The sequence below is a fragment of the Grus americana genome, chromosome 1 (assembly GCF_028858705.1).
Source record: "Grus americana isolate bGruAme1 chromosome 1, bGruAme1.mat, whole genome shotgun sequence".
Taxonomy (NCBI): domain Eukaryota; kingdom Metazoa; phylum Chordata; class Aves; order Gruiformes; family Gruidae; genus Grus; species Grus americana.
The window spans coordinates 117,835,414-117,852,589 of record NC_072852.1 but is presented as its reverse complement, the minus strand read 5'-3'; the positions used below and the strand labels follow the sequence as shown (position 1 = coordinate 117,852,589).

At 43.8% G+C, this 17,176-nt stretch overlaps 1 protein-coding gene across 5 annotated transcripts in view; it reads left to right on the top strand.

Annotated features, from left to right (window-relative positions):
• RUNX1 (RUNX family transcription factor 1) overlaps positions 1–16,258 on the top strand; it is a 175,724-nt gene extending 159,466 nt beyond the window's left edge. For 3 of the 5 annotated variants that reach the window (XM_054839984.1, XM_054839956.1, XM_054839976.1), the window contains 2 exons: positions 7,189–7,368; positions 10,937–16,258. In XM_054839984.1, the coding sequence (XP_054695959.1) occupies positions 7,189–7,368; positions 10,937–11,430 (674 nt within the window). In that variant the 3' untranslated portion in view covers positions 11,431–16,258. The remainder of the gene's footprint in view (positions 1–7,188; positions 7,369–10,936) is intronic. The other 2 variants (XM_054839994.1, XM_054839967.1) reach the window with 1 other exon arrangement.
• Positions 16,259–17,176: the final 918 nt, after the last annotated feature.

Sequence of the window (17,176 nt, the reverse complement as noted above, 5' to 3'; positions counted from 1 at the left end):
GTACCCTCCTGTACATCCATGCGGCACCTAGCATGTTTTGGGAAGTTCTGCATCAACGCTAAGCTCCGCAGCTAGAACAAACAGGCTCAGCAACTGGTTTTTGAAAGGTTTCTGCTTGAGGCTGATATTTTTCTTCTTTATTCTCAAGAGTGTGATGCCTCAGTGTGGAGAAACTCCCTCATTCTCCTGTCCCACAGGAGGTTTTTTTAGAGGCTCAAATGCCTCTAGAACTTCTCTAGCCTTTGCAATAGTCCACGACACCACAGTAATATTGAAATAAAACGAAGGCAAACATTGACACGGGACGTCACTGCCGAAGATCTCTCTTCCAGAGAATAGCTGGGGATTTGGGTGGCTTTTCCACCCCACCCCCCCCAACTTAAAAATTTCCAGACACGCAACATATCTGTCACTGTCGTTCTCAACCAGAATAAGTCCTGTCACCTGTTAGCAATCTAAAAGGGGCTTTTCAAGGCCACAGAGTGGAGTGAATGCTCATCTCCTATAAATTTCCAGTGGAAATTAGAAAGCTTTGAAAAACTTTCCCTGGGGGGTGGCAAATCAGAGCTTGCACCCACCTCTGTGAAACCTGCAGGTCTCCCAGCTGTTGCGCGGGGAGGTGGCCCTGTGGTGTGACAGTGGTTTCCACAGCCTGGCACACGGAGGGAAACCACCCTGAAGGGTGAAGTAGTCGCTGGTGGAATTTTACAGTTTGCTCTGTAATTTTCCAGCTCCTCATGTTCCAGCGCTGAGAGGTATGAGAATACCAGCCTTGTGCGGCTGCTGCCACTGCCGCTGCTGCTGCCAGTGATGAACTTGTCCTTTGGAAAGTCCCCCTTATTTAAGCTACTGACTAATTCCTTCAGCTGCCGGGAGATGACACACCTTTTCGCGGTGCTGCATTAGGCTGAGGATTTGCTGGGTCCCGAGTGAGGGAGGGCGATTGAGTCATTTTGGATGCCTCGCTTCAGAGAGACTAGGTCAGGCTCATGCAGGACCATATCATGGTCCCTTGTCCTTCTCACACCTTCCCCTGAGGCTACTGAATGAGAAATGAGAGAAAGCAAGTGGGAAGAAGAGGCAGAGACAGGCACGTAAAAGATGTTGGCAAAGAGGGGGAGGAGGAAAGACTGAACTGAAGTTTTTAGGCAGGCGGCACCTTTCTCCTGAACACAAAACTACATAGAGTATTTCTGTGCTCATAGTCCGTTTCCTCTATTAAGCAAGACATCTCTCTGAATGAACAAGTCTAATCAAGACCATTCCTGCCTTCCACTCAAAGGAAAGGAAAGTCACACTATAAAAACTGTTTCCCTTTGGAAAGATTAGCAAATCAGACCAGGGAGGAGGGGGGACAGACAAATCCCAGACTCAGGAAAGCCTTTCAAAGCAGTTAAGGATCCAGCTCTCTCCTTGTCTGCCTCCGAGTTTGACACCAGTAAACTAATCCCAGCTTTCATTCACCCCATGTCTTCTGCCAGTTGCTGCCTTTAAAGTGCTTGCCAGGATGGTGGAGGAATTGCAAAGCTCAATGCTATGCAACTTTCGGGGTTTGTTGCGTATGACTGACAAGAAATTTTTGCAACTTGAGAAAAAAACTCTGGCAACAGGAGCAGCTATTTCGCAATTCATCTTCATCTCGCTATGCCGAGGGTAGGGGGATTTTCACTGGCATAGATAGTGGCTAATTAGCTGCCGGGTACTCAGGGCTGACTTCTGTGTCTCCCCTGACCCTGGCTTGGGAAAATCACTCATCGTTTGTCCAGGTAATTATATTTTCAAGCAGGCAGGTGTCATTTCTGTGGCGGTGGGGCGAGGCAGGAGAGAGGACGCGCAGGCAGTCCATGTGCAAGTGCAGCCCGGCAGGAGGGGGAAGGTGGAAAGGCGGGCAGCCTGGCTGACTCAAAGGCATACCTGCTCCCTCCCGGGCCGCTGCCGGCTCCGCCGCCATCCCGCCTCACGCCACGGCCTACTGACTCACATCCTGCTGCTCCTTTCTGAAGCTTCCAGGAACATGCTGTATCATACCGAGATTTGGCTACGCAGCGCCTCTTGGCTGGGAGCAGGCAGCAATGTCTGACCTGCAGTGACACACGGAGAACCGTCTCTCTCTGTGCTCCAAGGGCATAAAACAGATTCAGAGGTGTGTGGGATCCGGCATCCACTTAAACATTTTTCCTCTCGGCTCATAGGTGCAGTGGGACCTCTTATCTGATTTGAATCAGAAGGTTAAAGCTTTTAATACGGCTAAAAATAATTATTTTCTGATCAGAATATACAGTCTTGTGGGGGCTTTCTTTTAGGCAGCCTGGTATGGATTGTTATATTTGTTATATAGAAATGATGAGGTGATAGACATTTTTGCTATCATCCCAAGTAGCATCCTGAGCTGGTCCAATGAATCACCGCAGCCCCACTGAAACTTGCTGATTTATACCTTCCGAGTCATGATAGCATCAGAGCATTTTCTTTTGGAGGGAGAGGAGGGTGTTTTACATTTTAAAGCATGTGCCCCTTCTGAAAAAGAATCACAAAGAAATAGCATCCCAGGACTTCATGTTTATTATGTCCCGGTGATTTCTATGTCCCATACACTCAGAATCAGTTTTACAGACACAAGGATGTTCTGTGCAAGCTCAGGAGATACGCTGTGGTTTTGACTGAGGTCTTGCCCGATTCGTCCTGTGCTCTGAGACCGAAGGGAGTTCTTCTCTTTTTTGTACTTGACTACCAGTAACAACTCTGGAAGCCAAGATATGCCCTGTGTCACACTAGGACAACTCCATTGCCTGGCAGGTGTTTGTTTGCCCCACTTAGCCATGCCGGTTCTGCTGAGCAAGTGAGTGTATCTTGGGGTCAGGGCGTTACACACCTCTCCCGTGCAGCCATTCTCTCGGATACCCCCTGGGCCCGGAGCTGCTCCCAGGAGAGGTGCTACTTCTGCGTCGCGACTGTGCAGAGCAGAGCTGCAGTTAGACAGCACCGACGGCGTCCCGGCTGGGAATGACTAATAGGTGTTCACAAAGGTCGTATGAAGGGCTGTGGCGGCTCTGGGAAAATTTATGTTCAAGCTGGTTATTTTACAGCGGGTTTCGAAGGCAGCCCGGCCACCGCGCTCTCCGCCCGGCGCTGGGAGCCCGGCAGCCGCCGGCCGCTCTCGGGGCGCTCCGGGACGCGGAGCCGGGCACCGACCGCCGCCTTCCGCAAGGTCTCCACTGCCACCTACTGATACGCTGCCTCCCCCGGCATCTCCGCGCGAAAGGAGCCACCGACCACCAGCCGCCTCCTTCGGGTTAGGCTTTTCATTTTCCACGGCGAAAATGGCTGGAAAAATGCTAAATACTAGGACCGGAGGGAGCATCGTGAAAAGGGGAGACCGGCTTTTTTTCTTTTTTTTTTTTTTTTCTTTCTTTTTTTTCCGCCAAGTCTCTAACCAAACCTTGTTTCATTAAACTATTAAACATTATGCAACATTTGTACAGCTTAATTACAACTTTTTAAAACAAGCCGAACACAACCTTTTCGTGGCAATAAAACATGACGAGGCATGAAAGATGGTTCCATACTTTCTGCTTAATAGCTTGTTAGGCATGAGGCTAGAGGCCGAGAGCTCGTGACTACACAGCAAGGTGTGAATTATTGCACCATAATTCTCGCCCTGGAGTGTTTTATTGCAATTAATAACTGTTTTCATGTTTTAAATACATTTTCTCACACCATAAAAAGCAGAAATGGAAAGTACTTGCTAATGGGAGAAATACCGGGAGGATTGGGCACAGATCACCAACTCAGGCAACTTCCTTGGTTTTGTGCTATTTTGATCTGCTTTTAAATGATTCTGGAATCCTGTTTGGCTTTAAAACTGTGTGGGCCCAAAGCCCTGTTATTTCCCTTTGTCGAAGTAGCTCTCCCTGCAAATCTCTGCACAGATATTATGAGCTGGGAAGCAACTCCGATTTATTTGCGGCATATTTTCACCAAATTAACTTCAGCCACACAAAGCCACACATTCAGTTCCCCATGCCAAATGACTAACTTCTGAGATGTGCACCTCTTTGTTTTGAAAGCAGAGAAGAGATGGATTCAAAAAGAGTATGTTGCCTTTTTGTGTAGCCTGGTTCTGTGGCAAATCTGAACCCATTCCAGTTTAATTTCAGGTAACCTGAAAGCTGAAGAAAAGCAGATATCACAAAAATAAAATGCTGAGGCCCCAATTCAGATCCTACTGAAACTGCTGGAAATGCAAACCTTGCCTTTACTGGGAGCTGAGTCTGCCTCTTGATACTGAAATGATGCCATAAAAATGCTATTACAGTGATACTTTTCTCCACTTGTTATTAAACAACTGTGAAGGTGATGCCTGGCGTTAGCACAACCTGCTTTAATACATATATATAATATAATGCACTATGTTAACATCACTGAATAGATTGCAACTTGTTTACCAGGCTGATGTCAAAAAGCCAATCTTTAAGAGCAAATGCAGGGATTGGGAATGCAGGTACCAAGATGGAAAATTGATTGGTAGCTTGAACTTTCACTTAAGAAAGACTTAATGGGATTAGGAGATTAATAATGGGGGTCTCTCGGGCTGTCTGTCACTGTTTCAAGTAACCCGGAGGTCAGTAATAACAGCAAATGGATGAGGCAGGTCAGATGATACCTTGGTAGTCTCTTGCTGGATGTTACTAGACATGTACTTGGTCCATTATCCGGTTTCTAGTCAGGACACAGCGCAAAGCTAATTCTAGTAGCACTAAAAGAAAGAAAACATATTTCAATTTAGTCCTGTCGGTGTTTAGTAAATCCGTGACAAGGTCTTGCTTCCTCTTCTGGTGCTGTGGTGGCTGCAGCAGCTTTTTCTGCATCTTCTTGCCGTTGTTCATGTGTTCATTGCACTTGGGGTGGTTTTATGGACCAGGATCCCACACGTGCTGGGCAAGGTACAGGACAAAACCATGTCTCTTGTGCTGAAGAGCCAGCAATGTAAGAAACAGGAGAGGAGTGGCAGATACCAGGCAATGACAGTTTGTACCAGGAGAAAACAGTGTGTTCTCTCCTTTCAGCCTGAAAAACAAGGATGGGTGGCAGCATCCCCTTCACACATACGCAGGTCGCTCTGGAGACAGACTTTTCCCCTCTTCTCTGCAGTGCTAAGACCTAAGGACAGAGCACCTGAACGCAGGTGGTGGAACACTTCCATCCAAAGGGGTTCAGTGGCTTCTGCAGTGACAGGGCTGAACAGAGCCCTTGAGAGAGAGGTGGCAGGGGGGAGGCTCCGGCTCCTGCGGCGTCAGCCCCGGCAGAGCGCATCGAGGGCTCCCCGGGTGGCAGGACTAGCCGAGGGAGTTTCCATCCCTGGGCTGGGATCCCTCCGGTGCACGTATCACGATTCTATTAATCGGTTGCATTGCTGAACTGAAATCAATGGGATTGCGTGCTGAAATAAGGGAGTAATGATTTAATTAACCCCGTTTCAGAATTGAAACACATGGTGTAGTACCACTGCAACGCTCGCTCTGTCGATGCTTTGTGGTATTTATCCTAACGCTGTCCCTGGAGACTGAATTCCCTCATCTGTCTCCCTGTCATCTTTAATAAACACTGACCATACATTAACAATGAGATGATGTTGTAATTCAGAATAAGGCAGGCTTCGTGCCTATGTCTTTTCGTTTGTCTTTACTAAGGTCCATTTAATCCAATTGGATGTTGCTTCTAAAACAGCATGAGTCAACTGAATTTATTTTTAAGGAAGTCTGCCTGAAAAAAAACTAAATATTGATATTATCTGAATTTGAATATGTTACTCAGCAGAAAAATCTTTACAAGAATTTAGTTTATTCTGCAAATGACTTCACTAGTTATTTTTCAAAGGCTTAGAGTTTTGTATAAATCTTTCCTTCTAAACAGACGAAGCAAACAAAATGTAAAACTCATCTCCATAAAGCACAACAAAATAATAATTTCCATATGGGCTTTCTGATGAAAGATCAAAGTCCTTCATCTCAAACTTGGGAAATTTCCCTTCCATCAGTTTTATCTGAATGCAGTTCATCCAACATTTGCTTCTTTCAAAAAGATAATTAGCCAGATGAAGCTGCAGGAGAATGCTCTTAGTGCTGAAGAAAATAGAAAAGTTTTTACTCAAAATAGTAAAAAAATTCTGGGTAGATAAGGGGGGGAGGAATCTTTCTCACTTTGAATTACACAAAAATTAGACCTTTCTATACACTGAAAAATGCCGTTTTCATATGCAAAGATGAAATAAGCAGAAAAGACTAGTTTCTACTTTGGTGCAACTGGTTTGGACAAACTCCCTGCCATGCAGCTCTGATTTCCAATGTCAGCCAAACTAGTTGTGTGGCTAGAAAATAACAGGTCAGTGTTTTTCCTTAAATGTTTTACATATCTATGCATTTTGAGATTTTGCTTCCAAGAAGCAGCAGTTTCTACTGAAAGCCTGTACTCATAGGGTGTCTGATTTTTTAGCTTGGCAGTTCCATGAGTTTGGGTAAGACTTTTTGTTCCTGAAGTTCAACCACTGCTAGTAGATGTACCCGTTGAATTGTGTTTCTGTATTTTACACATAGCATATACAAAATAGATGTACAGAATACCTGCTCGTTTCATTAAGCCTGGGATTTTCAAGAGACTGAGAAAGTCAAATTCCCCAGTCCTATTCATCCACTTCAGAGTCTGCTTTCTTACGGACACTAGTTTCACTCTCCATCTCTGCCTCCCTCTCTCTCACACACACTTTCATCTCGTTTTCCTCTCTCTCTACTTAGACACTTGCACAGAAACACTCACAGTTTGGTATTTTTGTCTCCTTGGTGCCATGCACGACATGCCTTTTTGGCTAAAAGGGCTGTGAACACACAGCCAGAAATACTAATGCATCTCAGCAATGAAAAGTGTTTCCCCTTGGAAAGCTTAATCTGCTTTTCCCTGACCGTTTTTCCCTGCCCACCATCAATGTGAAATATCAAAAAGCTTCACAAGAAAAAATTGACGAATCAAATGCACAAATACTATTTTAGAAAGCAATTCACCTGAAGGTCTCTTGACAAAGGGGATTATGAAACTGAAATGTAATTATCTTGGCATTTAAGTTTCTATATTTCCACCGTATCGTTTGGTTCACGTATTTGATTGCAAAGTTTTATCATTCAAAACAGCCTATAGGTCTCTTTCTCATTGCAGACACAAGGCAAGTACAGCCATCTCCACCGTGGTCCTACGAGCAGTCCTACCAGTACCTGGGCTCCATTGCCACCCCCTCCGTGCACCCCGCCACGCCAATATCACCCGGCAGGGCTAGCGGCATGACATCCCTCACCGCAGAGCTTTCAAGCCGGCTGTCAAGTAAGTACCTAAAAGCTCGTGTCCCCACCGCAGGCCTCACCAAAGCCTTGAGGCCGATTCCAACGCAAACGGGTTGCAATGTCCTAGGGTGCTGCTGCGGCTTTTCTCCAGTTGCAGCGAAGCCTATTGCAGCAAGCCTTCTCCAACGCTTTGCTGGGATTCATGCAAAGGGTTAAGAAATATGGTTTGGGCTCCAACATATCATTGTCAAAAAAAGAAATTAAAAATAAAAGGAGGAGAAGGCAGCACTTTGAAGATGTATGGAACTATAAAAATAGTTTGGAGTGCTGAAGAGCTATCGTATCTGCCAAGAAATGAATGCCACAGATATTTCAGTTCTGTTTCCTTCCCTTGCTCTAAATTCAGACCAGAGCACAGCAGGTTATGGGTGGACACACTGACTGCAGGATGGTGGGGTTTGACATTTTAAGTGTTGCACTGGGTTGTCTTGTTACATCTTCATCAAATTGTACTGCAGAGCTTTGCAAGGCAACATAAAAATATAGCGTGGAAGTGAAAGCCACCCCCCTGGTTTCCACCATACTCAACTGACCATCTGCTGACTCTAATCCACACATATTGAACCAATATGTGTGTGTTCAATAGCAGGAATTTTCTTAAAATGAATGAGAGCCGTATAATTCAAATTTGCGCATGGCTTTTTCAAAAATATCTTCTTTGGCCGCACATATTGCTCTCATTTGAATACTCAGGGCTTCTTCTTAGATCAGAGAGAATCGCTTGAACGTGCTCCAGCCTGTCCTATTGTTGTCATATAGAGCCTCCTTTGAAAGAGTCACAGGGACGCTGCCCACCAAAAGTAAGTTATTTGTTAGGTCTGGGTGCTAATTACATCTAAGAGATAGCTGAAAATATAGGAAACATTTCAGAAGAAAAAAAAAAAGGAAATTTCTTGTTTTAAAACAAATCTATAAAAATTCTCATTTTTCATTGACACATTTTAAAAAAAAAAAATGAAAAGACTCCTTTTTACTTTCTCCCTTGCGTTTCCTTCCCTTTGCCTTCCATTCCACTGGGAAAATGCAGAAATGCAGAAAACAGAAGGATGAAGAAAGATTTTCTTCTTAGCAACCAGAAAACGTCAAGTAAAACAAATTATTTCATCAAATTTTTTACTTAGAAAAGTCATTTTTCCTGACAGAATTGGTTGAACTCAATATTTACCAGCTATTTTGGTTTTCAAACCCTATACAGGGGTGCCTGATGCATGTGTACTTGTAGGTGTGGATACGTGAATCAGACTGAATGGAGATATAAATCACATTTTATCTTTACCAGTGTGATGACTGAGGTTGCACTCAAATGAGTGAATGCACTCAGTACTGAAATGCAATATTTTTTGCATTGCTGTCATGCCCAAATGTCCTCACTGTGTACTGGGGCCCTTATTGTGCCGTGCGTGGTGTGAGCACCAAAGGCTTCCGTGATGGCTGCTCCCAGGAGTGCACAGTTCAACAGAAGATGGCCGTGGAAGCGTGCAGGAACTGCACACTGTGTTTCTGTTGTGCCACAGGGTGAGCATGGAGGTAGAGCACCAGGACTAGGGCTTCTCTGTGCTTTTTGTGCCCTTGGTCAAAGTAATTTACCTTGGGGCAGGCATAGTTTCTCCATGACTTGTGAAGGAACCTAGAAGAGCTTCGTTCACGTGTCAGGATTCTTTCTTCCCTGTCTTAATTCTGTACATGGAGATTCATCTCTACACGTTAAGTGGGTTTTATAGCGCTTCTGAAATGTTACTTTTATATTAAATGTCAGTCAGTATTCCCAGAAAAGTCTTTCACAATATTTCCTCCCCAATCCCATTACTGTCACACACACTTGCTGTGCATCTAAGAAATTTCTCCCTGTCAGAACAAAGAGCAAATTTGAAGGAGTTTTAGGCCCTAGCATCTAAAGACACAGTGCCTCAAAAGAAAAAGCAAAGATATGGGGCATACTTGAAACACCTTTACATTAAGTTTCATTATTCCACTTTTTGCCAAACTGGGCAGAAGAAACCCTCATCTGATAAGTGAGGTGTCCAGGCAGTTTCAAGAAGTTCGATTTCTTTCTCAGGAATGAGGTGTGGAAGAACAACTTAAAATCTGGCAGGTTGTCAGATGCCACCTTCAACCTTAGCTACTCTGAAGCTCCTGCCATTCCATACCACAGCGTATCTTGCCATGTTGAATATAAAGGTGCTGGGGGCTAGGGGAAAGAAATGTGTTCAGGGGCCCCATTAATCTTCCAGAAAAAAATGGAAGGCAAACTCAAAAAGGAAGCATACAGCATGCATCAGAGCTTTTCTAAGAAATTTATAGAAATTCATCAAAACGTGCTGGCTGTGTCGTTGACGAGCTTTCAGAACTCGGCGCTGGAGTGTGTCTGCTCTATCTTTACATCCAGTCAGAGCCAAGAGCTTTGTTTTCTCTCTGCTTCTTCTCATGAGTATTTCCTTCAGCGCATGGCTCCTCTTCTGTAGACTCCACGCCTTGTCTGACAGAAGAAGTCATCTTCTGTAAAGATTTTTTTCTTAATTATTATTGTTATTATTTTAATCATGCATAGCTGCCAACTCTAGGGACTGACACCTTCCATTAATCTGAGTCATGATGAAGATCCTTCCTAAAGAAGCCATTATCTGCTCTGCTTGTTTAATCCTTGTACACTAGGGAAGGAGATGATGGGACCGGGCATACTTCCACTGATGTCAGACAAAGAGGAGCAGAATGTGGCTGTCCTATAAAACATTTCGCTTAGCAGGATGAGAAAGGCTTCTAGCACACATGAAAGGAAGAAAAAAGGCCAACCCCCAAATATATCATTCTGCTTTAAAAAGGCAGTAATATTGTGGTCCCTTTTTACATACTCATTAGAGCCAAGATTTTCAGAAGTTAGTAACAATTATGTAGACGTTAAAGGAGGGCCCAGATATGAAGACCTTAAGTGAACCTGATTTATCTCGACTTTGGTAGTGCTGAGAGTCAATGGGTAACTGTGCTCCTAAGCGCTCAGAGCTGGGCTGAGCCCGTGTGTGTAAATCCCGCCTGTGCGTGTTCATTCAGGTACCCGAAGGGCAATCTCTGCTCCATGGAGCTTCCCATTCGAGTTGGCAAATAAAACTGGATGCAAGGAGAGACTATGCAGAAGGTGGGCAATTTATATTTAGGCCCTATCAGTGTTCCTGGTGAGTCGAGTGATGCTGGGCAAGGAGCTTGAGATCTGTGTCCCGCTTCCCCACCCACTGAGGATGAGGGCACTCTGGAAGTGTAAGTAATTGCATGTGCCGTAAGGTCTCTAAGAGCAAACACATACACGTACAAAACAGGGCGAGAACTTGGCACTCCTCTTTAATTGCTGCTTGACTGAAATTAATCCAAAACATCCAGCTCCACAAGCACTACAATGACTGCATTGGAGAGCAGGTGAGGGATAACTCTGTTCTGGCAGTAGCAGCATCGCTTCACTTAACCGTAAACCAGAATTCGGATGTTGGTTATCACCTCGAACAGGTGAACCTCCATTCTGCCACTTCAACAGTTCTCTGTCTCCCTTCCCCACCACCCAGGTGCTTCTGACTTGACTGCGTTCAGTGACCCCCGGGTGGGAATCGACCGCTCGTTCTCCGCGCTCCCCTCCATCTCCGACCCTCGGATGCACTACCCAGGAGCGTTCACCTACACGCCGACGCCCGTCAGTTCAGGGATAGGAATTGGTATGTCTGCCATGTCCACGGCCACCAGATACCACACTTACCTCCCGCCTCCCTACCCCGGCTCATCGCAGGCCCAAGGCAGCCCGTTCCAGACCAGCTCGCCCTCCTACCACCTCTACTACGGAACCTCTGCCGGCTCCTATCAGTTCTCCATGATCTCGGGGGGAGACCGGTCCCCCCCGCGCATCCACCCCCCCTGCACCAACGCCTCCACAGGATCGACGCTCCTCAACCCCAACCTCCCCAACCAAAGTGATGTGGTCGAGGCAGAAGGGAGCCACAGCAACTCCCCCACTAACATGGCGACCACAGCCAGGCTAGAGGAAGCAGTGTGGCGACCATACTGAATGAATTTTAAGTAGTTAATGGGCCAGGACTAACGTGCTTTCCATTTCCCGGTGCCCGTAGGTATCCCATAAACACCCATCTTGCTTATGGGCCCTGCCATGTTCATACATCACTTTCAGAAGCAAACCCTCCAGAAGTCAGCGCTCCCAGGAGCGGTGGCATGTGTTAGCCAGCCTCTGGCAAAGCGACGTCGCTCCAGCAAAGCATCCCTCGCGGGGGGCTGAGCTTCTGGAAAGGAGGACGCCTGAGTTGGTGGTCCAGACGTAGCGAGGGTGGGTAGAAAGGTACCCAGTCTGTTTCCAGGCTTTCTAACGTGCCTGGGCTTGAAGGTCTCCACAGCCCTAAAGAGAGTTTTGGTTCACTTCTATTTTTAAGACTTAAAAACCTTAAAAAAAAATCTTAGTGAGTTTACTGCATCTTATGGACATATTAACTGTAAGGAAGTATAGGAAGATTCCCAGAGGGAAACTGTGAACGCTTCTGTTTTAGCAATGCTGTGAATGAGAGGTTTTATATGTTGGACTTCATTCTTTCTTTTTTTTTTTTTTTTAAACCATGTTGTATATTCCAAAGAATATGGAATTTTTTTATTGCTGGGGGTATTTTGTTTTGTTTTGGGTTTGTTTTTTTGGTTTTTTTTAGGATGCAGCTCATCCTGCTTTGCATCTAATTTGTTTTATTTCTCTTGGCACCTTATAAATTGCAAAAAAAAAGATTTTGCTCTTTTTTTTGGTTTAATCATGCTTGCTTCTTTCTTGCTTTGTCAACTGAAAGAATCAGCCCCTTTTTCAATGAGTTAATTTAACTTTTTTCTCTTGGACTTTTTTTTAAAAATACAACGGCTACAGCCTTGGGTCATTTTCAACTACTGTACTACTTTGATGAGTTCATTGATATTTATGCTTGATATTTAGACTTTTCTTATTTGTTGATACTATTATTATTTAAATATGCCTATATTAAAAAAAAGATCAGCAATTGCCTTTTTTGGTAGCAGCCAAAGTCAAATTTATCACATTGAAAAAGGCTGGAATAACGATGGGTAAAGTGACCTCCTAATTACCTAGAAATATTGTTTACAATTATCTCACTCTCATTTTACTCAGCTGACTGGGCTCAGATCCTCAAAGGCATTTAGGTGCCCAACTCCCACTGAAACGATTTAGGCACCAAGATCCCTGTGAATTTCTGTGCCTTCCCACCCAGTGGAGTCATCTCTCCCTACTCCTTCCTCTCTTTTCCTTCGTCACCAGCGGTGACCCTCCGGATTAGTAATCAGGACGTACATATTTCATGAGGCAGACTCAATATTCCCTAACTAAACACATCCCCACATGGCCCTGTTCTGCTCCCGAGCTTGCCTGGGCTTCCTAACAGCGCCAGTGGATGCCTCCTAGTCTTTCAAAAGCAAAATCCAGCACGCAGCTAGCATGGCAAGGGTGAAGTCCTGGCTCCAGTGGAATCGGTGCGAGATTTGCTCCCGGCTCAGCAGAGCCAAGATTTCTGTGCAGTACAGAAGCCACGTTCCAGTGTGCTGGAAAATAGATTAGTTCACGCATCACAAAATATAACTCGAACTTGAACAGGGTGGTCAAGCTCATCTGGAAAGCAGGCTAGCAAAGAAGGGGCCTTAACGGTTCTTCCATCACCATCTTCTGAGGGAAGAGGAAGGGTATTTAAAACTGGTGCATACAACACTCTGTCCTGTAGCAAATATGCAAGGCTTATACTAACAGCATGTTTCATACAGAGTCGTCATCGTTGCCCATCGTTACAGCACAAACATATCAGATGTCACTGTAAAGTTTATGGCACTATTTTATTTGAGGGTTTGGTCTGAATGCAGTTGTTGTACTACTCATTAATTACAAACTGCTGATGTTGACACGTGTGCGTTCCCAATTAGCTGATTATTATTTAATGTACCTCTTAAATGAGTGAAACAATTGCAGGTCAACTCAGAGAGTATTTGAAAGCAGGACTTCAGATCAGTGTTTGATGTTTAAAAAAAATTAAAAGGATTCAAATTAAAAAGATCCTTGGCTGCAGGCAGCAAAACAGCTGGACTTATTTAAAACCATTTGTTTTTCAAGTTTTCTTTTTTTATATATGATTTTGCTTCTTTGTTTAAATCAGATGCAGTAGCACTTTGGTATTGAAAAGTTACAAATTGAAGAATTTACATTGTCAATAAGGTCATTTTTGTGCAGAAAATAGGGAGTGTTTCAAGAGATCTCAGCAAAAGTTCAAAATGTTTCTGTTAAAATACATGCATGACCTTGTGCTTTTCATTTAGTATAATATTCTTTATCATTTTCTAGAGTTTGCTCTGAACAAAAAAGGCAGAAAACATCAAAATTATATCAGAACAGTTAAAAATATATTTTGGAAGTAGGAGACCTTGCTGAATACAGAAATGCAGAGACCCTACCTGTTGTGACATTTAGATAGTTGGAATCTCACCTCTTCAAGTAGCCTGAAAAAAAGTCCTTCATCTCTAACCAGTAGCTCTGTTGCAGAATCCATCTTACACATTCTCTGTCACTGTGCAATTAAATTCATCATTTACTACAGCTCTCACATCTGCCTTGTGACTGGACCACCCAAGCGCATAGTACAGTGAGCGTGAGCCCAGAAGTGAGGCAGAGGAGAGGAGAGGAGAGGAGAGGAGAGGAGAGGAGAGGAGAGGAGAGGAGAGGAGAGGAGAGGAGAGGAGAGGAGAGGAGAGGAGCGGAGCTCAGGGGAGCCAGATGCCTCGCTGCAGAGGGCAGGGCCACCATGGCCAGGTGACTTCAGCCCCATGGCGGAAGTGAGGTAGATGTGGTTAGTACACTCCCAGGCCTGTCTGTCACCACAGCCTGCTTTCTGCTAAAGCCCTTTGCCCCTTTTAGCCCGTAGTATTGTACTACCCACTTTGGAAACGAAAAGATCAGGGATTCACGAGAATGGGGAGTTGGTATCTCTTAGCCTGGAGACGAGACCTAACTGTTGAACATTCCTTATGTCTTCACATCTACTTTCTTTACACTTGTCCTAAAGGTGAAGTTTAATTTTACTCTCCCTGGTGTGAACAGGATGAGAGACTGCAGAACTGGTCACCAGACTTACCCTGCTTCTTCACTGACACGTAACAAAACCCAGGGATTTCCCAGTGTCTCGCTTCTGATAATTGCCAGCAACCAAACTTTTTGATTCTAACCTCTCTGTGTACATCAAGCACAGCACAAAGCAGCGCCCTCTTTACAGAGGAAAGGCCAAGTTCATTATCCCTCGCAATTAGTCTGTTTAATCACTGTGAGTTTCAGCGTATTCACACAAGTGCTTATGAGAAACCACAGTTTACTCAAATCTATATTTTTGTAGCCATCCCCTGTCCCACTAAGGACAGCAAAAATCTTCAAGGCTGTAAAAATGCTCTCATGTCATTCCTCTTGTATCTCAAGAGCACTTAGCAGGCAGGAAGAGGACATTTGGATAAAACATTTCCCCCCTTCACATCTCCAAATTATAGTGTATAAGTATATATTTTTATATATATATATAATATATATATTTATATAGTTTTATCATCCTGGTAGCTGAATGGAATCAAAAAAGAACACATTGTGCTTCTGTTTGCAAGTTGCAGTCAGCAGAGTGCCTTAGATATACCTTCCCCTACCGAAATACAGTTAACGGCAGTCCTTACTATCAGCTTGTGTGTTCCTTTCACAAGACACAACTTGTCGTCCAGACGCAGCCATATCAAACAACTTCAAAGCAAATATAGGGCCCGGCTCTCATTTGCTCCAAGGTCCATTACTCTGCTCTCAGACAACATTTATGTTCCTTTCAAGAGCTCCTGCTATGCTTCCAGGGCGATGTACAGGAGCTTTAGTGCAAGGGGGAGGCAGATGCCGAGTGCATCCCTGCTACGAAAGATTTGATTTGTAGAACTATGCCAAATTGTCTGCTGGAAAGGAGAAAAACCCTTTCCTCCAAATGGCCCACAGTCTTTGCAGAGTGTTCCGAACTGCCTGCACTCTTGAAACATTCATTACTGCTTTCTGGGTGACCTTTTCCATTGGTGCATTTGAAGATTGGGGAGAAGTGGATCATTTTTCTATTTGAGCAAAACACTTGCTTGTTTTCCTGCATCATAACATTTTCATTTTTTATTTTTTGTTAACCTTGCTTGGTCAGTACCGATCACTTGGCGTTTTTCTCCTTGTCCTAAAAGGGTTGCATCAACAGAGTTACTTGTATTTATGTATGTAAATAGATTTCAAAAGCTTCATAGCAAAATATTTAGTGCTTGTAATTACTCTGCATTTTTTTCATTTTTCTGTGTTTTTAATGAACTTACCTTTGTGTTTGCCTAAATACTGTAGTGAGACTTATTTCTTTCCGAATTAGTTATTTTAGGCTTCAAGATTAACTACATTTTATTCACTTTTGTAAACAGTTATAGCATGGTCTCTATTCAACATTCTTCACTTTTTTGTGGTAGGGGAGAAATGAATGTGCAAAAATCTGTGGGTTATTTGTGGTATTCTGGGTTTGACAGTTACATCTTTCTTTAAAACGAAAACTAAACTTTCAGTCTGAGGTGGCTGTATGGTTAAGTCCAAGGGGAGGACACAGCAGGGGGGGAGACGCCCTCCTATCAGAATGGCATCAAAGCGTATTTGTTCAGCATTTACTGGCTATGTTTACAAAACAGATGCTGCAGCATCCTGCAACAGTCACATTTTCCCTTGACACAGTCATGCTGAACATTTCCAGAAGGGGAAACTACCAGGTTCTGGAAGTTTGCTTTTTTGTTTTTGATTGCAGGGGATTTTTCTTTTTCTGGGGGGTGGGAAGGTGGGGAGAGGGGGGGACTGCTGTTTTTTGGAACCAGATAGGAAAAGAGAATAGAGTAGATTTTTCCCCCACTACAGGAAGTCTCTAGATACCACATCAGAGTAGACTCTTGCTGTACATAGGGATGGCTGTGTCCAGCACCACGGGAGAATTCATTACAACTAGCACACAGAGCAGCTGGACTGCTGCGTTAGTTCTAATGAAGACTTTCTTTCTTTCTTTCTGCCTTTCTTTCTTTGTACCACAGTTTCCTCTGTAAATTCAATATCATAATTAGTGTGAATGACAAATAAAATGTTTGACAAGTATGCACATTGGCCTGGCGCGTTCTTTCATCAGGGAGAAAACACCACTTTCAGAGAAAAAGTAACCATCAGAAAAAGGGTATGGACCATGTATCACTCACGACATCAAAAATATGTTTCCATGCTTTTTTTGAAAAACTGATTTCTTCCTTTTTTAACAAAAAAAGACATTTTCCTGCTGTGGAATGACCTGGCAAAAGGCCTGCCTGATAGGACCATCAAAATAGGACTGAAATGAGACTTTGCAGATACAGAAGCCTAGTAATTGCATTATATCTCTGACTTCTGGATTAAATTTCAATATTTCAAAGTCATCTACAGCTCTTATTTTTCTCCCTTAATCTTTTGTTTCTTGGATTGGATCCTTTTTCATATTGACGAGTTGAACCTTACTTCAGGAGCACCAGAACAGAGAGTTTGAGGTCATATTACTTATGAGATACATTGGTTGTTTTTCCCTTTAAATAAATCATGGAACAGTAGTGTTAATGAAACATTAATATGGGGGAAACAAGCTTTCAAAATGAGAAATAAAAAAAAGCCCAGAGTCAATACTGAAAGTTCAATCTGAAAGCCTCTATATCTGTGCATATGT